This window comes from Aythya ferina (genome assembly GCF_964211825.1).
Source record: "Aythya ferina genome assembly, chromosome: Z".
In the NCBI taxonomy this organism is placed as follows: Eukaryota; Metazoa; Chordata; class Aves; order Anseriformes; family Anatidae; genus Aythya; species Aythya ferina.
Window position 1 is genome coordinate 83,962,887 of NC_140299.1, and position 24,942 is coordinate 83,987,828.

Sequence of the window (24,942 nt, forward strand, 5' to 3'; positions counted from 1 at the left end):
TGATTGAATTTCTATATGAAGTGGACTGTCTTACATCTATTAATTCGTAATCATCTTTGGCATACAGATGCTGCAGGAGGTACCAGCGTGCCACTGACACTATGGATTCTGGATTCCCTGGTTGGTAGACCACTCTTTCCAACATCCGACGAGTCTCCCTGGAAGCATAACCAAAACAATTCAAATCAGCTGTAAAATTTAACTGACTAGATTGCATGTAACACACCAATATCTGACGGTAAGCAACAATAACCAGAAACAGCAGACGCTCTCTTGTTAAAGAGCTACAAAAATAAATCTTTTGGAAGACAGATGCTCCCGTGAGAAGCAGTTATTATGATGAGTCTTAATAATCCCAAAGAAATTTAATATTATACACAAATATATAATCTAGGCAATTACAAAACATACTACAGTTCCTGTAAAACACAGGGGCAAGATGTGAAATTGCAGAAGAGAGGGATTTTTTTTTTTAATAGAGTACCACAAAGAGTTCTAAACCTTATTTGGCTGATACTACTTTCTAAAACTGCCAGCTAGTAGCTAACAAAGACGTTTTCTAAATTCATCACATTATTAGAAATGTGGCAAAAACTTGCAATTAAGTTTAAGGATACAGCATTCGCTTAGTGGTACACAATCAGATTTGGCTTTTGTTTTGAGAATTCTGTCCTTTATATCAAACATGATTTTCTATTATGTTGTGATTTAACAGGCTGTTGAGAGGTTACATCTGTTTCTGTTTTGTTATTTGTAGTTAAGACGAATTTCTTGTTACAGGATTTTGAAACATTTTGCCTGATTGATATATCACAGGATCTAAACAATTGTTAACTAAGTGAATATTTGAAATTAAAATAAAATGGATTTTAATTGACTACACAAGTTTCCAGTCCAATTTTATTATAAACAACAACTATCATAATCACATTAAACTGTCGCCTTCCTAAAAGCTCACAGAGAAAGTAAGTCATCTCAGAACCTGGAGAATCTAGTTCATTAAAATTATCTATAAAAAACATCTAGAATTTTCCAGTTTTCCACAGCTTACCTAAAATATCTGTGAGAAAAACCTTGACTTAATAGCCAGGCTCATAAAGCTGTTTTTCTCTTTGCGTGAAGGTCATCTACAGTTTTTTTGAGAAGAGAAGGAAGATTCTGCTGCTTTCAGTTCCCCACAGTACTAACCTCCTCCACTCCCCCCTCCCTTTTAAAGTCACTTCAAGAATTAATTCCCGTTTTCAATTTTCTTTTAGGTCTTGGAGTTAGATCTAGGCATAATGACCACTTATACTTCTAGACAATGTATTCCATTTAAGCTTAATAGATCACAAATACCTTGCTCCCATTTTGCGATTATACTGTAGTAGTGCTTGCAGGAGAGATGCCAAGGGGCAGGATGAGAGTTTCAAAGCTTCAGTTGTTGCCTCCTGAACCAAGGATGGCCAGTGCTCATCTGGGACATTAGCCTGTGATTTAAAAAAGAAAAGGGCTTCATTGTAGCATGAAATGTAAGTCAGTGTTTGTTTGCAGCTCTCTACAGAGAAGGTTTAATTCAAACTGTTCTGAGTTACACAGAATGTTTGGCAAGTTAGTAGGAAACTTCATAAAAACACTGATTAGAAGAGCCTGGAAAAGTCAAATTAAGTTGTCTTGGGCAAGTCTACATTCCACTTGCTTATTTATATGAAGAATCTTTTTGTTGTTTTTCTGTGTGCTTTTTTTGTTGTTGTTTTTATACACATGTGTTAGTAATGACTGTTTCAATCACAAACCCTTTGTTTGCTCTTCATCTTGTTAACCTTCATCCCATTAAAAAAACGATGTTAGAATATAGAATTCATTCCCAGAAAAGACTGGAGAATATAACATTTTACTAGAAGTAAAAACCAGCTCCAAGATGTGAATTACCTAATAAAGCAACTACTGAGAAAGTTACTGTATCTTTTGGCTTAAGGAAACCTTACTATTGTCCAGATAGAATTCATACTACTGTGCTTGAAGGGGTGCCTAGGTTTTGACCAGGCTCTTGTACATTTCATTATGCCAGTACTGATTAGAGAGGCCTAATAGGAATCCATGCATCAACTGCTCTGCTCATGCAAACGTAGAGATGAGATGATGAGTTTCACTCTAATTATATTTTAAAATGAACTCATATAGTATCATGCAATTTATGCCAGTATCTAAAGAAGTAGTGTTAATTCAATTAAAGAGTACCTTGTGACCTATGCAGACATTTAGGAGACTTAAGAAATGGGAAACAGTATACTAGAAAAAGGGCAGAAAAATCATGGTAAGAAAAAATTCTGCCTCTTGACAAATTCTGCTTTTGAAGCAGATGGCTTGTGAGAAAGGAATTGGTCTACTGTGATGGGGATTGTCTTTTCCCACCAGAAGCAACAGCTTTGCAGGTTTATCCTCGGTAAAGCTGCCTGTCTTTTCTTAAATAAGCACTCAGGGTGCTATGGGGTACCTTTGCCTGATTTTGGATCAGGCTGTTAGCTTGATTATCTGTTAAAATACATCAGAAAGCGTTAGCCAAAATCACAACAGTATCTACCTGTTATATCAGTTTGAAAGAAATCTGACAGTGCACTGCAAGTTTCTAGAGTGACAATGCCTAAAGAGAATGGACACTCTCCAAGGAACTGAGTTATGTTCACCTGGCCCCTCGGTGCAAGGAGTAAGTAGAACAATTTTCTTTATATCACAAGGTACACTTCCCTTAGATTGTCTTTATACTTCAAGGCAAGGCACCATATCTAGAAATGACCATAGAGCATACAGTTACTTAAAATCTGACTGAAGCCTCCAGGCACCAGTACAGGAAAAGCATTTATTAAAGCTAGTTATCTGAGCATAAGGACAGAGATTTGAAGGGTATGGCATTTTTGATGATAGAACTGAATCTGCTAGAGAACTAAACTTTATTGAACAAGTTAGCCTGTTACGTACCAAGTGATTCTACTTGATTATTTCACAGCAACCTGTCTTACAAAGGAATATTCTATAAACAGCCCACTGCCCCTTGAAGTTTTATTTTATTCTCTAGTCAAGTTGTCACTCATAAAATGCTAAGTCATTTAAACAGGAGTTTCATTTAAAGACTGCTGAAGCCCTACATTACATCAACTCCTGTTACATCATGCAGTTATATAATTTTGATTATCCTACCATGCAGATTTCCAGTGCTAGCATAGCCAGCCTGAGCAGACTGGATAACTTCCCACTCCAGCTGCCCTGCTGTGACGCCAACTTCAGACTCTTTCTGTAACACATCTCTGCTCCAACCATCATTCCTTGGGACTGATATACTTTTGCCAGCCACTGAAAATAAACAGACAAAAAAATCATTTATGGAGCCAACAAAACATGCATCCCATTAGGCAATACAATTTATACAATTTAGTGTTATTTTATTAAAAAAAAAAAAAAAGAAAAGGAAAAAAAGAGTGCCACAGTATAGCATTAGCTAAAACACTGCCACTCACCCCACCCTCATTCCACTGCACACTATCCTGCAGGAAAATGTAGTTTCCTGATGGCAGAGCCAGCAGTACATCTCATTATAGTAACTTATGCCAGACATCTACATGTATGTCCAACTATCTGATAGCTGTCTTCATCTGGAGTTTGCTCACAGATGAACAAACAACATAACTGGCTTTGTGAAAGTCTAGAAAGGCTAAAAGAGAAAAAGAGAATTGTGTTGTGCCTCACTTGTTTCTAAAAATTCTGTAGAGGTTAACAGAGATTCCAGCACAATTGAGTAATTTCAGGAACATGAAAGATACTACACCGTGAGACTGAGCTCAGATAATGGGTGTATAACTTACACTACAAAGCTTCTTTGCCTACCACAGTCATCCTGGAGGCACTACACAGGAAAAAGAAAGTAGAAAATAGGACCTGTGTGCAGAGTTTCAAGCTCCTGTGACCTGCTTCACCAGCTCTGGATTCACTCACAAAGAGAAGGAAAAAGATTCTAACTTCTCCCTTGTTAATTTTGTAACCATGTCACATTTTTCCAAGGAGAGACAGCCACAAGTTTGCAAATCCCTGACATATGCATGATATATATCAAAATGCATAAGGCACATTTAGAAGTATTATTTCCTGGATAACCAAGCAACCAAAGCAACTTCTTTTCTGAAAAGAGAATTATCCTGCTTTTAAGAAAAGGACTTTTGCTAGCTAATGACTGCCTAGTATAAAAAGGGTCAAAATTCATAACCCTTTCTGATGCACAGAAGTCATTTATCAAAACAGATTTTCTAGTATGTTCTTTATTAGCACTAGTGAGATTATGAACCTTTGCCATCAAGCTGCAGGACTGCTCTGTTAAGTAATTCAGGTGTTCCACCCTCCCCCTAAAACCTCTCCTTGGGCTCACTGCTTTGCAGCTGAAGATAACCAGAGCACAAGATGCGAAGGAGAAGAGAACACTCATGCAAGTGCACCATGGCAGACCTGCAAGACTAATTTTTCACTGTCTCGTTGGCAAGCCACAGCACAAGAAGAACAGCCGTCAGAACAGTAGCACAATACCCCTCCTAAATCCCAGAACAATCATTTAGACATACACCAAAAAACTTAAGCAAAAATCTAAGCTAATGGCCACTCTAATTTAGTAAAACTGTAGGACACTGTGATGTATACTTCTGAGTACGACAAAACATTTACCAAACTCTTAGGAAGTCTAGAGCCAGAATACATGAAAGCACAGAACTATTCACTAGGAGCAGCTTTAGCAGTCAGGCAAGCTTCTTGAGAACTCTGTCCTAGCCCTGAGAAATATTTTCTTTAATTGAAGACTGGAAAGATCTTATCCAGATGTATTTTATGTATTCTATGACCTGGATTAAAACAAAACAAAAACCACATATATATTTAGTTCACTTCCTTCACTTCCCTGCTTATAAGCAAGACAACACTTGGCTATGCAAGAGATGCCTCAAGAACTCCATTTTCAAAATTATTACTAAAATACTAGACAACATAATCATGTCTTACATACCCGAGTATTTTACAAATCCCATCTGAATGAGTTCTGCAGTTCAGGAAGACAAAGTCTTACAAGACTAAGGAAAACATATCAAAAAAGCACCTTTCCACAAATGCTACTCTGATGTTCCAGAAGGGAAGATGACCTGCAGCCTTGTAACAAGGGACATAGTGATCTCTATAGCAGCCTTGGCCTCATCTTCTAGGACTGAAATCACCTTTAGTGAAACTTTCCAGTAAGAAGCTTTTGCCTGTTCAACAGGCAGAGGGAACACTGTATTTCCTGCACCTACGTGAAAACCTCTGAAAGTTCATGGAAACATGCTCCTAATATCAGTGAAGGAAGAGAGTAACTGTAACCAACAGCAACAGGAAAAAAAAAATATATATATATATATATACATACATATATATATATATACACACACACAAATATGCTGCATTGCCCAAAAGACATTTTGGCACGTTTCATAGTCTCCTCAGATTGTCTCATAGAAGCAGCGTATGAACTCAGTTATAGCACCTTCATATTAAAAATGACCTACTGCAATTGCACGAAAGGAAGTGAGCAAACACTGTTCCTATGAGTGATTTCTATTCCTCCCAGTCTCAACTGACTTGAAAGTACGGTGACACTTGATGTCAGAAAATTATGGAACTCAAGAGAGAATAAGTAAGTGCAAACAATTTACCTACATCTACTCTTATAGGCTATGAAATATTTTACTGTTTTCTCACAGTGCTAAGTCATACGACCCCAAAGACACAAGTGTCAGGTGTTTAATCTCTAGGTTTTTATTTCTGCCCCCATGTCTGCTTGCTCTTTCTAACACTTGTCATTATTTCAACTATTAAAGAAAATCAACAAAGATACAGCTTTATAAAGAATTGAATACTAGCTATTTTCTGTGTTACTTACTGTCAGAGGACAACAAAAAGCAGTGAAACAAACTCTCACCCACTTAACATGGATACTCTCAGAGCTCACTGTAACAAGCAGCATAACAAAATCAGGGAGCCAATCCACACTTACTTGCCAGGCTGCAACTGAAGAACTGGTCATGACTGTTTTGTGAAGCTCCTCCAGGATGGTATCTGGAAGCTCTTTGTGAGACTGCAACAGCTGCTTACACTGAACTTGTCTCAAAAGCAAAAACAGAGCCGGGTGCTCAGGACAGCTCTTTAAACCCTAAAACCAGATGGAATCAGAACGATCATTTAAAAATATCAGAAGATACTTTCTTTTTTGCCATTTGAGCCTTTACAAAAAAGAGCATTGAAAACATTCTCAAGATCCTTGCAACATGGCATTTTCCCCTACTCTGCAGAAAGAAGTGTTCCAGGAATTGACACATGGGAATAGAAACTTTTTTTCCTTTTACCCTTAAAATACATTTGAAATCATTCCTACATTTTGCATCTGTCTTACCATTAGAGGTTTCTGAAAGATAGATAAGTGGCAGACCTCTAGCTCCAGTTTGGCTTGACAATCACTAGAAGTTTTGGGCTGATGGGGGAAAAAGTCTATCTCACGACTGAAGTGACCTCAAGAATGTTCAATTTTTTGTTTAGTTTAGATTCTCTCAGATAGGGTTCTTTATTCTCATTGGAACAGAAGCACTTTACTAAACATTTCCTGCCTTAACAAGCTGGATCTTAGAAGAACACCCAGATTGCAGAGACTTTATGAAACAAAATAAAAGCTGTTAGTATTTGCTTCAATTTTTCTACCCAACAGCAAGTGTGGAATTAAGTTGCCTGTCTCAAATTCAGAGTGCAGTGCCTGACTTGTCATTCCCAGTTATATCACCTTCTGGAAATCCTAAGATCCAAAATGCTCAGTGAGAGCTAATGATACCAGAGAGTCTTTGGTTTCTACAGAAACTGCAGGCACTGACTCTCTTTTTCCTAAATTATTTAACTAAAAAAAATAAGCAAAAATCACCATAATCTCTTCCTACTCCTTCCCCAGATACCATGTTGTATTTTTAGCAATATCCAATCCTTTTTTAATATTAGCAAGGTCCGTGGACATGATATGAAGAAGAGGAAAACACCACCACCCCAAGCACTTTTAGGGGAAAATACTTTCCTGTCTCTTAAAAATATCAGCATGTTCACTGAATCTCATTTTTAGGAACTAATTCCCTTTCCCACCAGTATAGAAGTGCTATAAGCAAGGAAGACATCTGCAAAGGATACTTTCCTAAGTGAAAGTCAAGCACGTCTGCTGCTGAGTCCAATTACTATTTTGTTAATCTTTTGCAAACTTCTTATATACACACTTGAAGGCTGTTAACACAACAGTCCCCTTCTCCAGTTGTGTTGCCTCAAGATTTTTCCTTTTAATAATTAAACTTGCAGCATCCACTTGTGGATTTGAAATTGACTACCAATGTAACTTAACCATGGATCAGAAGACAGTTAAGTCCCCTGAAAGTCTCCTGAGTGGATTTCTTGTATTTTATTTCTCTAATGCTTTGCTTAACTCTAAGTTAATATTTAAGGGCAGAACAAGTTTCTTCGCCCAATACATTCATCATGCAATGATTTCTATACAACTCTTTTCACATTCTGACAGTATGCTGCTGTCGTACCTTGTTACAAAGTGCTTCAGCTTCTGAGATTTTACCAGTCTCCTCTAAACTGGTGATAGCTTGACATAGAGACCAATCTTCAAGAGTCTGGATATAATTACGTGGAAGGTTACTTTCTCCAGCTGCAAAAGCACATAAAACACTAAACTGAGTTACTGTACACTCTGTAGTGCCCTACCATGTCACATGTAAGGGAGAATGACCTAGTATGGGAGAATTTCTAGGAGTATTGGACTGACATCACTTCCTTCATTCGTGGGAGTATTAAGAGATGATAAGATTGAAAACGAGAGGATAGAACAACGAATCCACCCTTTGAGTTAAAGGTTTGAAAATAATTTATTTAATTCCAGTTTTCAAAACACTATGGATATTAAGCAAGGCAGGCCTATTAATTGACGTTATCATTCTGCTGGAAAAGTTACAGAGCTCACTGAATACTTCAGCCTCTTCTTGTGAACAGTGTCCCTTTGCTCATCTCAGAGTTCAGAAGTACTATTTAAAAAAATAAAATAAAATTTGAGGCTCTGGATGAAAACGCAAGCTACAATTAATTAATTAACACTAGCACTACATTAGGATTTAGTATTTTTATAGGAAAAAATACAGCTGCAACTCAAATTACTACTAAGCAATTCATATCGTATATGCAAACTTCTGAAATTCAGTATAGTATTGCAAGGTTAGAACACTTCAATTATATTTATTTATTTATTTATTTATTTAATAAAAAGTTTTGTATCTTACTTTTGGCTGAAATTGTAGATACCAGTGTCATCTCTAGACCTGTTCGCTTTGGCTGAGTGTTGTTTAGACAGACAACAGTGTTCTCAGTGTGACAGGCTGCCATTAGCACTGCCCATGCAGCGGGGTTATCTAGGAGAAAACAATGGTTAAAGGCAACTCGTGCCCATTCTAAATAGTTCGGTAGTTCATTTAGAATGATTAAGCATAAAAACATAGCCATCAATGGAACCACATATAGTAAATAAAGGTAATGAGAACAAGGCAAGTAATCCAATCAGACACACATCAGCTTAGCCCAAGGCAGCAGACAAGTATTCGCATCTAACAGGTAAGCTTTTTCAAATTTTAAGGCAAAAATGCCATTTCTAAAGCCAACAAATATATTTTTCATATGGACACTAGTGTGTTTAATTCCAGTGACACACACTAACCTTGACTATCGTTTAGTGCCACATAAGAGAGACAGACAAAATCTCACGATGCCATCCGCAGCTTCCATTCACACGGACTCATTCTAGTTCAACCACCAGCATGCAAGTTATGGTGATTACAGATAGATGCCTACTTCTACTGTCAGTTAAAACAAGCTCAGTATTAGCTTGAATTAGCCCAGTCAAGAACACATATAACTGTAAGAGTCTGGTCTCTGTCCTGAATCAGACAGAGCACAAATAAAAATTGCAGCTATGAAAATTTTCAGTCCAAAGATAGGTTTTTCTTTGTCAAGAAAATAAAAGACAGCTTGACAGTCTAATAAAGTAGAATGCAAACTATACTGCTTATGAATAGCAGTCAGTCTTGTGTATATCTGGGGGAAAGTAATTTTTTTTTCACTTTCAACCCCACTGACTTGATGCATCCAAGCAATAATAATGCAGAACAAACTATGTGTTAGTACTTCATCTTCAACACTTACTTTTTAAAGTCCTTAAAAACCCTACCAGATTTACACTTTATACATTTAATGAAGATCACCATTTAGAAATAGGTGAACAGCTGCCTACAGTTTATAACCAGCATACTGTAATAGAAAATTTCCAATTCTAATTCTCAAGATAGATGAGTAAGTCTCCTCTGCTTGGTGTGGCATACTGATCCCGAAGGAACAAGTGTTTTACTTTTTTCTTACATACAAAATAGTACTTATCTCTTCTCCTGCTGAGGAAGTAACAAATTGCTCATGTTTTCAGAACAGGCCATGAAACTCAGGGATTTTTTCCCCATCTGGTTGAATTCACCAAGCCTAAACTTACAATGACAGTTAAAATTTCCATTCAAGGTGTTCTCCCCAAAACACAGACAGGCAAAACAAAATAACAGAATGACCCAAGGAAAGCAAATACTTTGTTAGCACAACAATTTTGTGTTTGATTAGTAAAAAAAAAAATCACTAGCATATTTGAGAACACAGTCACCTGGACAGAGGTGGATTGCCTTCTGAATATTCTTCAGAGGATTTTCGTTCTGATCTTTTAACATGTGATATCCTGCTGCCAACTGATTCACTGCAACATTTAGTAGGGCTTCCTACGAAATACAACATAAGAGTGACTTAACACTACATGTAAGCGATCAGATGGAGTTCATTTTAGGATTGTTTAATGGAATTATAAAGTCTGCATTTTAGGGGAGACGAACCTTTCCATATCTTGAATCAAGTGCATGTGCAATGTTTCCTGCCATGGCTCCACCCTGCGACATAAAAAGAAAAAAAAAAGAAAAACAACAAGGTTATATGATTAAGAAACATTATAAAATCTGTGAGGCAAGATCTTTTTGTCTGTATTGATCAGAAATATAAAGTTTGCACAATGGAATATTTTCCTTTCCTACAGACAAATCTCTTCATAGAGAATTATGAAGAGATATTCAAGATCAGAACTTAGCCACAACTTGTGTTTGTAAATTAAAGTTTCATAGAGACAGGAATTTGTTCCAGGTGCTATTTCTATATACAGAATCACAGAATCACAGAATTTCTAGGTTGGAAGAGACCTCAAGATCATCAAGTCCAACCTCTGACCTAACACTAACAGTCCCCACTAAACCAAATCCCTAAGCTCCACATCTAAACGTCTTTTAGATATTTGACATACATTAAGGGAATGAGTGTTTATTTGGAGAAGAGCTACCAGTAAGTACAAAAGCAAAAAAGAAATACTGGGTAATTAAATAAGTAAAGTTGAGTACAGTAACAAAATTCAACATATATAAAACCTTTTAAAAAAATGTATATTGTATACAAACACAAAAAATCATTTTATATAAATTACATACATTTAGTACAATCTTCTTGATGAAATACTTCTGGTAGATTTAGTCTATTTCAAGAAGATAAAGGTTCACCATGCCGTTAAGGACACAAATAATTGGATAAGTAATTTGTTCAGCATGTACCTGTGCACTGCTCAAAATGTATTTATATTAAAAGTTTTCATGTTAACTACTGAATGCACATGTACTGAAGCATGGTGTGTTTACGCTTTTTTCTTCAGATAAGAAACAACACATAGTACACCCAGGTTATAAACAGTACAGACTTATTACAGCAATGCACTTACTTCTGTCTTCTGTAATGCATACAGTGGAACTAGTCGAGACAAGAGAGACCAAAGAGCGGGATTATCAGGGTTACTGGGAAAACAAAAACAAGCATATTAGATTTTCTGGTTTAGAAATGAATCCAGTCTTCTGTGACTTTGTAGGCAGCTGCTGTAAATACCAAACAGATCTTTTGTTTTTAGAAAGAAGTTCAGTTGTTGCACAAGTGCAGTTGTAAATAGATGTGTCTAGTAATTTAAAACAAACAAACAACTCTTGTATTATAGTACTGGCTAAAGAAAAAAGTGTATAATATGCAAATTGATATTCACAGGAAGAAAATGGACAAACTCAAAGACTACAGGTTTGGTTCTTCTAGTCTGAGGAACAAGAAATTTTAACTGTAGTTTTGGGGAAAAACATTGTTTGAAGCATAGCTTATGAAATCACCTTGAAAGAGTTTAAGGTGTGGCTTGTTTAAAGGCAATAATTAAAATTTCCCCTTCCCGTAATGCCTAGGTTACTTAAAACACTTTTAAACTCAGACTTCTATTTAAGGGAATGAACTGCTTCAGCTGCTGCTGTTAAATATTAAATAAAAGCCCTAAAGATCTTCTTAGTTGAAAGATCTGGTAAGCAAAATGAAGAATACTTTTATAGCATAGTGAACTGCTTTGACTACCAAAGAAGCCACCAAAACAAAAACAGAAAAAAAACAAACACGTACAAGCCATGAAGTTTTTGCCACTTGATACTTTAAGTAAGACAGAATAAAGCAAACTTCTGTCTGCTGATTCTACAATCTTAAATGAGCCACTTTCATGCCACTTTCATGTTTGAAAAACTTTCTTTTTTTTTTTTTTAAGAGAAGAATGTTGCAAACAAGTTTTGCTTACTTATCAGCATCAATAAAGCAACACATTTACAAGGCAATCTAAATATTAACAAAATACATACCTATGTATTGCTTTTGAGACTTCTCTCTGGACTGCCATGTTTCTACCTTGTAATGCATAAACAGCAGATGCAATAAGGCACCTTTCATAAATCCCATCTTTTCCTTTCTCATGCTTCAGTAATTCTTTTAAGGCTGCTGTCGCAAGTGTAACATCCTGCTTTACCAGTCCTAGTGTGCACAAAGCCTTTAGACTTTCTGTACTAGGTTCCTTTAATGAGCTGTTGAATCAGAGGGAGAGGAGACATTATTTTGGAGCAGAAATTGAACTTACCATCAATGCTACAGTACTTGATGCTTTTGAGTCCTCTTGCTCCCATGCATCACCTATGATATGCTGAATTAACACTAAGAGATGCTGGAACAAGCTAGACCAGTAAATTTGAGATATCAAGATACAGAAAGTGGTTGTGTGCCATTTCAGGTAGTATGCTACACTCAGTAGTTATTAGTTGTAACTACTTGGCAAGGCTCCACCACATTAGGTACCCTTTAGTAGCACTCATAAAAGGAGTGGCAAAAGAATGTCTAACACTGAAACCTATTTACTTTTCCTGAAGACACGTGTACTTCTAACTCATGTCATAAGTGAGTTGCAGTGTGCCTATTTCCAACTTTGCAACAGAAATCCAGGAAGGAAAAAGCCAGAAATGAGCCTGCTGCATAGAACTGGTCTTTCAATTTGGCTGTTCTGAGAAATTAAAGCTTGTTTACATCAAGATTTCTTCCAACTTAGTGTACTTGAAGCATGCTTTCTACCATGAATTAGTTTTAGTATCAGTACTAAGTTATGCTATTCTGTTCATTACGAGAAAGAGTTTAACCTCATCTCAACAGTACTCCCAGCTTTATTAGAGACCTACTAGCCACAGTGAATGACTTTTTTTCTGCAAATTATATAGAACAGGTGGAGAACTCTCAACTCAAATTAATCCCCAGAACTTTGACTTTGCATAATACACACAGCTCATTACAAACAACCAAAATCAAATATGTTAACTGATGTACTAATTGAAGCTATTCTTACAACAAAAGCAATTCAATAAATGACAATACAAAATAAAATGAGGCAAAAAAAAAAAAAAAGACCAGAATAGGGCATAGCAACAGTAATTTGGAGTTACTTAATTGTCATGTCCTATACACAACTGCAGAATGAAATGCTGCCTACCTTCACTTATCAGGTGACCACAATAAGGTTCTTAATCAAGCTTTTTTAGAATAATTTTTATAAATAATAATCTTTAGATAAATGATCTTTAACTATTAACTAATCTTACATAATTACTGCATTTGAAAGAAATACAAGAATGTGAACATCCTGTTCTATATTTCGTTTTCAGTTCCTGGCAAAAAAGAAATTCCACCAGCTGTTACATGCAACCTTGAATAGCCAACACCGAACACGTCAGCTGGTGGAAGGGCACAGCTCTCCCACAAGTAAGAAGAGTTACTCTATCGCACTAGCTACACAGACATACTCACTACCAAAATCTCTGTGGTAACCTTACAAAGAAAGAAGAAAAAGGAATCTTCTTGCTCAGTGCCCTACCTAGGCCCTTCAAGTTCCCCTGCACAAATTCCTACTAACAAAGACCTATGATTAGAATGTACAGGCCTCTTTTCTTCTAATTAAAATTCACTGTATAAATTTGCAACATTGTGCTTCAGATTTAGATCTGAACATATTCACTGTAGTGTTACTTTTCTAAAGCATTTTTTACTTTTCTATTATTATTTTAAACACAAATGACTACCACCATATAGGAAATGCTCACTGTTGTTGTTAAGGACAAAAATAGAACTCTGCAGTGATTAATAGGATGTACCAGCTCCCCAGCTAATTAGTTTGCTAACTCATCAGTTACTCAGGCTTCAGCGTAGTCATGAATCTTCACTATTTCAGTAACTTCACGAGTCTTCTGGCAAGATGGGGACTGTACAGCCATTACTGAAATTCTCTGTTGACCGACTTGATCCTGAGGCCCCCAACAAAAGTGACTTTTCAGTTTTAGCAGTACAATAAAGCGTCATATACTGATTGTTATTCCCTCCATTCACCATTTAAACAGTAGTGTCTTTGCAGCATCCACTTTGTTCTGCTTATATTCTATTATTGCCAAGGCAGTCAGGATATGTGCTTTATCTTGTTCAGACTCGGCAACAGACAGGGCTTTCTCATAGGCTGTTAAAAAAAAAAAAAAAAAAAAGACAGTATTGAAGAAGGGAAGGAAAGACATTGCTCATAAAGCCTCTGGAAAGGCATGATATTAATACATACACACACACACAAGGCACTTTGGTTTCAGGTTCACTACATTTTCATGCCTCACATCATACTGCAGAACACACAACTAAGACATTATAAAGCAAAAGTAGGTTGGAAAATGCCAGGATTATTTACAGCCTGTTTAATATGTAGCAAATGGAAATAAATCTGAGAAGTAGTGCAGGGATATCTAGAGAAAAAGGCTTAATAAGTACAGTTTAAAGATTCTCCTATGACAGTATATTTATGAAATAGTATTTGAGATGGGCAGACAACTCCAATCAAAAACAGAGTTCTTTACAATGCTGAGCTGGCTGCTCTACTGTGAGTGCTTACACTTCCACACTTATAATTCAGTACACCTCTTTGTGAAGTCTCACATATTGGCAGTGTAGAACATGACAATATGGCACTTACATTTATTACTAAAGCTAATGTGTTTTGTACACTACATTAATCTCCCACCCAGAAATGATTTTCCCAAGAAAGCCATTAGTGAGAGATAGTGAGAGAAGCTAAGAGCACAAGAGGTTAATGAACAAGAATTAAACATTATAAAAATGTAGCTTTCCTTAGTACATTTGAATAGCTCTAGCACTCAACAGCTAAATGATTAAAATAGCTACAGAATTTGTACTTGTACATTGGGACTGAAAGAGTGAAATAATCTCAACCACAGCTACGTTGGTTAGACGAATAAACTTTGTCATTCTAAGTGCGGTACTTTGACTTAGGCAGATGTTTACCTTTAATACTTTCTTGTAAGAGTCCTTTTTTGAAGTAGGCTAATGCTATCCCCACAATGCCATCAAAATCAGTTAGAGGTATTGATGAATAAACCTCAATGGCTTTATCACATTCACCAATGGCACTGTGGAAAAAAAACACAACTATTGTTAGTATGTAGCGAGAACTGTTAGAATTTAGAAAAGCTGTCCATGCAGCTGAGAATCCTGTTTTGAACAGCAGTTGTAAGCACATATCTGGAAAAGTGCAGCACTAGGACAAGAATGTGCAATATTTCTTACCCTCCTCCTGTTACAGCAGTTCCTCTTTCCAACTACCTCTTGCATGAAAAATAGTTGGTGGGGAAAATGTGCAGGATAGCTATATGTAAAGATGTAGCTTAACGGTCAGCACAATGGAATAGGGAAGGAGAGTAGGAAAATTGCAAAGGTGAAAAAACAAGAGAAAAATCAAATCAAAGCATGCACATGCACACAAACAGATACAGAATTCTTGTTCTGAGGCCACTGTGGAAGAAATTATGCAGGGAGATATTATTAGAACTAGTTATTAGTTATTGAACTGTTAGTCGTGTAAGTTGCACACAGGAATCACCATGCATACAGCGTGCATCTGAGACTACGGAAAACTGAAGAGCTGCTTCAGAAATCTCTGAAATTTAAGAATGAATTATTACATTATCACAGCCTAGGCATTACAGTTACATGCACAGAAAATTAAGAATACATTAATGTTTCCCTATAGCATTGACAAAATCTAATAAGCAAAACTTGAGCCATCTCACATCAAGGAAGAGTTTGAAAGTCTTCATCTATTAACACTGGTGCCCCACCTTCCATCAGAACTCAAAGCAAATCATGAGGTCTTTTCCAACCTTAATGATTCTATGATTCCATTAAGGGAACTCAATTGTGTGTAGGGTTGCAGCAGAAAGGGTCAGCAGCAGAAAGGTCACATGCATACAACATCCTAACCATGCATGCTTAAAGTCATACAAGTGAACACAAATTCAAAGGGCAGGTAGAAAGGACTTCTAATAAACCTTAAAGCAGCTACCTTATTCAAACTAAACATACCTGAATCCAAAGTGTGGAGATCCTAAAAAAAAATTTACCCTGGAGACTGTACAGCTACACTGTTTAGACTCTATTTAAGGATCAAACTGAGTTCAAGGGTATCACTGATCTGTTATAAACTGCCAAGAGGTAGTGCAATTCCTTTAATTTGTTTTTGATATAGTACCCATTTCTGGAGAACATACAGAGTTCAGTCAGACTTGTCTACAATTGAGAATGATGTTTAATAAACTATTTTCTCTGTTGACCTTTCGCCATTTGGCCTCATACAAGTTTTTCACCACTGCATTCACTACATCCAAAGCTGAAGCTAGGGGCTGGGATAAATATGTCAACAAACACTTACCACAGTGATCTGCCATAGTTTTGCATAGCTATATTATATTTCTCAGTATCCTCAGAGTTTTTCAGTAATGAAGCGGCCCTTAAAATAACCACAATTAAGAGTAATTATCATAGGACTATAACACAAGTATTCTGACATTAGTTTTCAGAGCAGAATGGACAAGTGTTTTACACAGAAATCTTTTTATGCATAAGCACAGAAAGCACAGAGACAATCTTACGAAGTTTAATGCATCACCAAACATGCTCTCCAAATGTGGTTTCCTTCACCACCCTCCTCTACCATTCGAAAAGAAAAAAAACCCTAACATTAATCAGTATAGAGACCAAAACAAAACAACAAAAACAAAACAAAAAAAGAGAGATGCCATACACTGAATTAGCTAAATGTCCTAGTAAGATGCTCAGCCTTGGAATGACTTTATTTTTCCTTGTTACTTGTGTTCTACATTTCCAAACTTGATATAAGAACATCCTCACATTCCCCTTGCAGTACAGTTAGTTGAAATGTACTGCTGAGTACATTGAAAATAAGGTTTACTGCAAGAAAAGAAAAGCCTTTATAGAAAAAGAGGACAAGGAGCTTCTATCAGTAAACGTTCCAGTACGTATAACCCACCTCTCATAAGCATCTTTTGCCTGCCTTTTTAGATCCATATACTCATTCAAGTAACCAAGCATCGTGAAAGCAGATGCATCATCTGGATTTCTTTCTAGAAAATCAGAATTAACAATACAGGAGAAAGTAATCAGAAAGAGCTGTGAAAAGTATTAGAAAAAACACTGCTACGTTGATGCTACAGTACACACACACACACACATATATAAAGCACTTTGCCAAGTGCTTCTGTCAGTTGCTCACTGGAATTATTTGACAGGCTGCAAACAAATAAAGAAGAGATACTAAGACCACAACATGACATCAGGCTAGCTCAAAAGTGTTTCAACTCTTATGACACGGTATTGATGTATCCAATATATTTTATTTTTTTAAGCTCACTGTATTTCAGCTCACTGTGGTTTGTGGTGTCTTTTTTTTTTGGTAATGAAATATTAAATTACTCAGCTTGTACTGACTCTAGTAAGATACTAGCAGAACCTTACGGTTTATTTATTTTCACTACTACAACATTGAAAGGCTTGTCAATAGCTACAGTTGTCATCTCAGTTCTAACAGTTTTTCCTAGACCAGAAAGGGGAACATAGGCCTTGAAATCTGCTTAGGGATTTTACAAATGCCTCCTCACACTTACTTCATTTTAAGTGCTTGTAACTTAGTTTGTAGCTCTAAAAATACCAGCAATGGACATATTTAGTCCAAGGATATATTTACAGTAAGAGATGCAGATTAAAGAAAATCCACACTTGCTCCATCCACCTTCTGGGCTAAATATACACAAGCTTATCACAACATGGAGGCCATGCTGTCTTGAAACCATGCCCAAGAAAGTCTTCTTTCTCTTACTGAAGCTTAACACTATTGTGTGCTTCAGGTTATGAAGTTTTACAGCATCCACAAACAGCCTAACATCTAGCACATGGGCAAAAAAGCTAGCAGCTATCTGCACAGACACAGAGATATACTCAAGTGAAGTCAGATACCAGACACCTGATAGCAAGTATAACAAGGCTCTGGTCCTCACTGTGCTCTGTTTCTGAAATGAAGTCTGGTGGAATGATAGAACTCATACCTATTTTGTTCTGGTGCATTAATAAAAAATCAGTAACCAATTAACCTCATTTTGTCTGCTTAATTTACAACATAAAAGCTTAGTCCAGCTGAATCACTCTCTGCCAGACCTTATACAGAAGTAGACATTTAACACATCTCTTAGTCAGGCTTGGCAATTCAGAGAGGTATCTACGTTACCTACCTGTATATTTGGTCATTACCACCTGAGCTGCTGGAATAGCATTCATTTGAACAATGTTGTACTGATACACCTCAGTATTTCTGTTGCTTTTATCCTGCAGTGTTGAACAAACCCAGTGGGCATAGCCTTTTGCTCCCTCAGTCTCAGGAAATAAAAAACACACAAATTGAGAGTCATTAAACCTGCTCAAGTAACACTGAAACGCTTAAAGATCATAGTAATTCTTTGTTTTAACACAATGTTGGCTAAAAGTCTACATAACTGTTAAGCAGTACAATAAAACACTGAACTGGATTGCTGCAAACAAGAATTGTCCTTCGGGCAAAAAGAACTCTCATATTTACGTATCACTTATGACACACTGGAGAGATGACAAATAAGAAAAGTTTAAGACAATGTAAAGTCCTCCACTTTCTTAGGACCCTGGAAGTATCCCGGGTCTTTCTGGCAGTATCTGCCAGTATACTGGCAGTATCCTTGTTCTTTCCTGTTTTTGTTTCCAATTTATGCCTTTGATCTCTGTCCAGTTCTGTGGAACATCAAGAAATTTTTTTTCACAACTTATGGAGCAGAGTTCTTGGACCACTGGGACTAAAGCACTTAACAAAATAACTGCTTGCCATTCAGCGCCAGCACAGGCCAGGAACACCAACATGGAATTCAGACAATCCCATTTGGAACAAGACTCTAGCTGTCCCATCATTAAAGAAACCTATTTTTTTTTTTAAAAAAAATACATCACCTAACTAGACATAAGATTAGACATAAAGAATCTTCAGTACAATATAACTGTTACACTTACATGCATACTAAGTTCAGTTGTATGCCTGAAGAGATCCATAGTATCATAGCTGCCAACTTTTTCCGCAACAAGAGCCTACAGAGAAGCAAAGGTTCCTGTGGTCAGGTACTTAAAAAATTATGACATTGACAAGAGCCTCAGTACACATTACTTCTGGCACATCTTAGGTAATTAACATGAAAATAATTTATATTCTCATGAAATTATACGCTGCTCTCTTGAGACTCCACCTGAAATACTGCATCCAGCTCTAGGGCCCCAGGATAAGGACATGTACCTGTTGAAGGGGGCCCAGAGGAGGCCACAACAATGACCAAAGGGCTGGAGCAACTCTCTTATGAAGAGAAACTGAGAGAGTAGGGGTTGTTCAGCCTGGAGAAAAGAAGGCTCCAGGGAGAGCTTACAGCAGCCTGCCAGTACCTAAACAGGTCTACTGAAAAGCTGTGGAGGGTCTCTGTAAGGGGGTGTAGGGACAAGACAAAGGGTAATGGCATTAAACTAAAAGAGGGTAGATTTAAATGAGATGTAAGGGAGAAATTCTTTAATAGAGACTGGTGATGCACTGGACTGAGTTTCCCAGAGAAGCTGCTGATGCACCATCTTTGGAAGTTTTTAAGGCCAGGTTTGATGGGGCTCTGGGAAACCTGGTCTAGTGAGAAGTGTCCCTGACCACAGCAGGGAGCTGGAGCTAAATGAGCTTTAAGATCCCTTCCAACCCAAACCACTCTCTAATTCTAAGAATAAAATGAACACTACTAAGAGGGCATAAGTAGTCTCCACGGCATCAGCACTTGACACTTAATGTGTTGGGCAGCTACTTTACATTTTTCAAGACAGAGACTTCTTGTGCATGTTAGTTCCACTTATAACAACGTATGACGGGAGCTGAATTTTGACATGATGTCAGTAGTCCTTCCTTAGAATCCGGTTTCAGTTAGATATTATTAGCAGGTCAACAGCATGGGATTATTGAGTGCACCTACAGCAATCACAAATGAGTCATGAGTACTTCTACTATTCACAGATGGCCTAGATAGCAGTGGGAGCACATCCAATCCACAGTGGTAGGTGGAGGAAGGCACCTCCCAGGACGTAAGAGCTGCTTTTGCACCAGGTACATTAGAGACTTACTGTTTTTAACAGCGAAGACAGAAAGGGGGACACTGAGAAGTGTGTTAAACAGTGCCATTAAATGAGATAGTCATACAGAAGAAGACAAAATAGCTAGCATCTTACGAAGATGGTACTTTGTTAAGAACACTTAATAATAAGCTTCAGAGCACAAAAGCGATTTTTTTAATAGATAATTTCTTATACAACTCACAATTACATTAGCCACAAAAAACATTTATATAAAGATACATGATTAATGTAGCTTCCATTATATACCAATACAGAAGCAAAGGGTCCCATCCACCCCCAGGGGAAGCAGCCGCTCCCTCTACTTAAAATCCTATGAGAACATGCTTAAAGGCCAATTCTTAGGACAGAGTGTAAAACTTCTCTTGCACTAACAACTGGATTTGGCACACAGTTAAGATTTTTTCACATCTTACCTGCCCAACCCAGCATAGTAGGTAAGTGGGCTCCAGAGACTGGGCTATCTTGAAGGCTTCATGAGCTTGCTGCAGAACCAAAGATAATGATGCTGTTCAACTGTTTAGCATGGTAACAGATCGCTTTTGAGTATTCGTAGCTAACATGCAGTAGTATTAGAAGAGATTTTCATGAATGAAATTAGGTCACTACTAAAGAATATCTACTGTGCTTTACAGAACAACATATCACCCACAGAAATAAAGCAGTTTATCTTCTCGAAAGTAAAATATAAAATTAAAAATATTTAGAAAATCAAAGTTCCTCTCCCTTCCAAATACAATTCCTCCTCCTTGTTCTGAGGAAGAAGCTAGATTAACTGTTGGAACAATTAATATTTTAAAATCAGCCTAGGATCCAGATTTCAAAATTTGCATTTCTTTCATGTAAACAGTTTGACACATTCTGAAAATTGTTAAACTGATTACCATCCACAAGTCATAATTTTCCCTCAAGGCTGCACATGTTCATTGTTCTTCCCTTAATGTGGCACAAGGTGAATAAAGTCCTAGCCTGAGATGTCTTAGCAGTAAGGAGTTTTTACTATTAAATTATTCTTACTAAAAATAAAGCTTGACCATCACATTACAGAAATTAAATAAAATTGCTGAAATTCTTACCAGTAAATAGGATATTATGTAGTTTTAGGTGCATGAAAACCCTGGACTTCACTTAACAGGTATTCCAATTTTTATTCAGAGAAGCTCTAAAGGTTATACAGAACTATGGCAAGTCATGTGCCATATTAATGAGCAGAAAGTAACTACCTACAGGAAAATCAGAAACTCAAAGTTTCAGTTTGTGACTAAAAGAGTTCCCAGTCAACTTGTTGTGAGTTGGTTTGATTTAGTCCTTCTCAGTCCTTCTGAACAGTTGCTATTCCACTTAGTCATTTGGAGAGAAACTTCAGCAATTTAGAGCAAGTTCACTTAACTACATCCACTCCAGAACAAATACTTAATTTGTGTGACTCAAGAAAGATGCTGATTTTACTTCATTCAATGCAAGTATGTTTTTTGAATTTGAGAGGTACACTCTCCACTTTTATCCCACACTTTCACCCTACTATATTCCCTTAAAAAAAAAAAAAAAGTGGAAAGGGAAACCACATTTGAGAAATGGGAAAAAAAGTTACCTCAATGTTTCCAGTTGCTAGATACAAAACCCCCAAGTTAGTCCAGGCAACAACATTCTAGGGAGAACAAATACAAGTTAAAACCAATGTGTTCTTGCTGTATTCTAAAAAAAAAATGACACAGCATCAGGGGAAGAAAAGTTTCAAATGCCCACTTGAAACAGATGGCAGCTGCCTACAGCACTTACGATTTGCTCAGCTTGAACAGATTTGATGAACGAATGTTGAGCAAGAGCATAATTCCCAATAGCTGGAGGAAAAAAAAGGAGAGCTAGATCTAACTGAATTTCATAAACACCATTAGTTAAGTTGCCTTCTAATTTAGAATATTATGCAGCTAGGGGTCTCACTAAAGACTTACCACTACAGGAAGCAACTACACCAAGTGCATTCCAATAAAGATGATTTTTGCTGTCAAGCCTCACAGCTTTTTTGAGACACTGAAAGAAAATCAAATGTGAATTGAATTACTAGATTATCAAAAAATAAGATTTTATGCACTAAGTTATCCAGAGGGTTAGGTCTTATTGAGGACAGAGAGGTTAGGCAGAGAAACACCAAAGTTGATTTAAACTTTAAAGAATGCAACAGAAAAACAGGCAGTACCTGTAAAGATTTCTCTAGCAGTTCACTGATCTCATTCATGTCAGCATCCACTGCTGTGAGGTGCTCTGCTTGTCGATAATAATTTATTCCAAGATCACACCATATGTTAGGCAAAGGCATCAATTTTAAAGCTCTGCCGTAACACCTACAGAAACATGAATCACACACACGTATTATTCTGAGCCTCCCTAACATGAAGAACAGAAAGCTGAAAAACACTCGAGTGCTTAAAAACCCAAACCAAACAAATATGCATAAATACAAACAAAACCAGACAAGAATGGAAATCCTATGACAACTAATTTTCATTCAGACAGCTATCTTCACAGAATCCATCCTGATCTGTATTACCCCACCACTTGTGAAACTACAGATGTGCAATACTTCAAAGTTACGTCAGGTGCAATATGCATATTTTTAATTAAAACAAACATCAGCCATTTTCAGAGTTAATCAGACTTTCCCTCCGAAGTATTTTGACTACACATATCACTGTTGAGATTTTCAAAGGAGGTACATTGTCAGCCTGTCTTAACTAACACATCCAGCTGCACAAAGCTCATAAGGAGCCACAGGAGAGGCTACAAGAAAACAACTGTAAATACTTCTTTATCTCTAGCTCTATTATTGTGAGCTTCCAGGGACAGGCACAAGGAATTCCGTCTTCCAATGTAATTTAGATCCCACAACTAGGGCCCAAATTGATAACAGTTTTGTATGAAATAAATACAGACATAAAGCTTACAGTATTATCTTGGACTTTAATAATCCTGGGAGAATGGGCTAACTACTACTGCAACCACTCCATTTAGAGCAGCACAATTTGTTGAATGACAGACATGATATAGCCGTGCTCTGGAGACAGAACCAAGAAGAGCAGGTCCTAAATGAAGTGTTGAGAGCCACTGCAGCAATCCAGGGATCATACCTTTAAATGAGTGGTATAGTTTGAAAGAAGCATGAGGCCCTCTTTACCTCCTCATTAATCTTCATTAAATATCCAGGTGATAAAGATCAGCATTTGTTTCATTTTCTAGAAATAATATAGTCTAGAACATTTGAGACTCTATACTGTGCACAGATATGTAGAAGAACTTGACAGAAAAAAAAAATAATTATTACCTTCCTCCCAGTCTGAGCAGCTCAATTTTCTTCAGCATCTGTTTGCCTTCATTTTTACCCAGAAGCAATCCTAGAACTTGAATATTCACTCTGGCTGGTGAAATAACATGCACAGTAGTACAGGTATCTCCAAGCAGTTTCCAAAGGGAAGATACATCAGGACGGTGCTTTGTTGCCCTGTAAATTGATATTTAAGAAAACCCACAAAATATCTGTTCAGACACTGCAATGCTATTTCCTGAAAGAAAGTTCACCACTTTGAATAGTGGCACAAACTCTAATTAATTGATGGGCTGCTTGTTTGTTTTTTTTTTTTTTATTATTATTATTCTGTTTTCTTGCTACTAAATCTGTATTTTTAAAAACTTAAAAGTAATCATAAAAAGAGAAACTACAAAATGCTAACATATTGCAATTTTGTGGAGACGAAGAGTCTGTTCTGAAAATTACCTGTTATCTATCAAAACATCAGCTGTCAACACTAACTTTTGTATTTCAGAACACTATCATTTATATTGCAAGACATGAGACATCTGCAGAAACCTAGCAGACCTTCTCCTATACCAACAGTTATCCCAGGGTTCAGTTTAGGCCACTAAAGCATTCTGTCTGATAAGCAAAACAGTAAGATTGAGGAAGGTAAGCTACAACTGCCTCTCATCCACCATTTTTGGGAGAAGTTTCCTTCCTTCTACCCATATACACAGGATGAAAGCTGAAATGAACTGTGTGCGACTTCACACTTGTGTTATAATCAAAGGACTCCGTGTCTTTAAACACAAAAAAGAAAACTAATTACCATTCACTCTAGCAGCCTAAGTCCACAATGCATTATTCAAACCATTTTCACTAAACAATTCTACATTAGAAGCCCACTCCATTTGATTTAGTGTAACTGAAACTCCTCAAACACTTAACTCTTCTTCTTCAAACCACGAGTCCAGTGGAAATGAAATAACAGAATGTTTAGTACTAACCTTGTAAAAAATTCAAGAGCCTGCTCTATGTATTCCACAGCCCTCCTATCAAGATACTTATCAAGGGCTGATTTTGCCAGCATGAGATAGCACTCACCAAGTCCTGAAAGAAAGACAAAATATCCTCTATGAAAACAGATGCTTCCATGTTACTACTTGATAAAGGAGGTGGGGTTGTATGAAGAAAGACTGCTCCATGTTATGCTTTATGCCCTACATATACTATGCCTGATCAAAAAAATCCACAACCAAACTAACTCTGTGGCTCACAAGAGAGACTTTGCTTTTACCCCTTCCCCAGTAGCATGAACTGTAGAATAATCTGAATATTAAAATAAATTTGTGTAATTATAAAAAATATAGTATTGAAACTTTGGGTTTGTTTTCAAGAATTAACTACAGCACTCATGTGAGAGGTGCTCTGCACTGGTAAGTCTGACAAATACAGCCATATTCAGTTCACACTTCAGTCAAAAACATTATCAAATCATTGCCAAATACAAAAAGAAGAAATAATATCAAGGTAAGAAAAGTGGGAAGTTTTTT

At 36.9% G+C, this 24,942-nt stretch overlaps 1 protein-coding gene across 2 annotated transcripts in view; it reads right to left on the minus strand.

The window, feature by feature from the left end:
• The window catches only part of SKIC3 (SKI3 subunit of superkiller complex), a 50,265-nt gene that overhangs the window by 4,333 nt on the left and 20,990 nt on the right, over nucleotides 1-24,942 (minus strand). For both annotated transcript variants that reach the window (XM_084504186.1, XM_084504187.1), the window contains 23 exons: nucleotides 24,397-24,499; nucleotides 23,420-23,596; nucleotides 22,298-22,442; nucleotides 22,053-22,131; nucleotides 21,880-21,941; nucleotides 21,692-21,748; nucleotides 20,517-20,585; nucleotides 18,961-19,035; nucleotides 18,159-18,300; nucleotides 16,904-16,997; nucleotides 16,286-16,363; nucleotides 14,863-14,987; nucleotides 13,909-14,032; nucleotides 11,850-12,068; nucleotides 10,913-10,985; nucleotides 9,990-10,043; nucleotides 9,767-9,878; nucleotides 8,352-8,480; nucleotides 7,605-7,726; nucleotides 6,041-6,196; nucleotides 3,178-3,330; nucleotides 1,339-1,469; nucleotides 35-158 (listed from right to left, as the gene is read on the minus strand). In XM_084504186.1, coding sequence (XP_084360312.1) covers nucleotides 35-158; nucleotides 1,339-1,469; nucleotides 3,178-3,330; nucleotides 6,041-6,196; nucleotides 7,605-7,726; nucleotides 8,352-8,480; nucleotides 9,767-9,878; nucleotides 9,990-10,043; nucleotides 10,913-10,985; nucleotides 11,850-12,068; nucleotides 13,909-14,032; nucleotides 14,863-14,987; nucleotides 16,286-16,363; nucleotides 16,904-16,997; nucleotides 18,159-18,300; nucleotides 18,961-19,035; nucleotides 20,517-20,585; nucleotides 21,692-21,748; nucleotides 21,880-21,941; nucleotides 22,053-22,131; nucleotides 22,298-22,442; nucleotides 23,420-23,596; nucleotides 24,397-24,499 — 2,603 coding nt within the window. The remainder of the gene's footprint in view (nucleotides 1-34; nucleotides 159-1,338; nucleotides 1,470-3,177; nucleotides 3,331-6,040; nucleotides 6,197-7,604; nucleotides 7,727-8,351; nucleotides 8,481-9,766; nucleotides 9,879-9,989; nucleotides 10,044-10,912; nucleotides 10,986-11,849; nucleotides 12,069-13,908; nucleotides 14,033-14,862; nucleotides 14,988-16,285; nucleotides 16,364-16,903; nucleotides 16,998-18,158; nucleotides 18,301-18,960; nucleotides 19,036-20,516; nucleotides 20,586-21,691; nucleotides 21,749-21,879; nucleotides 21,942-22,052; nucleotides 22,132-22,297; nucleotides 22,443-23,419; nucleotides 23,597-24,396; nucleotides 24,500-24,942) is intronic.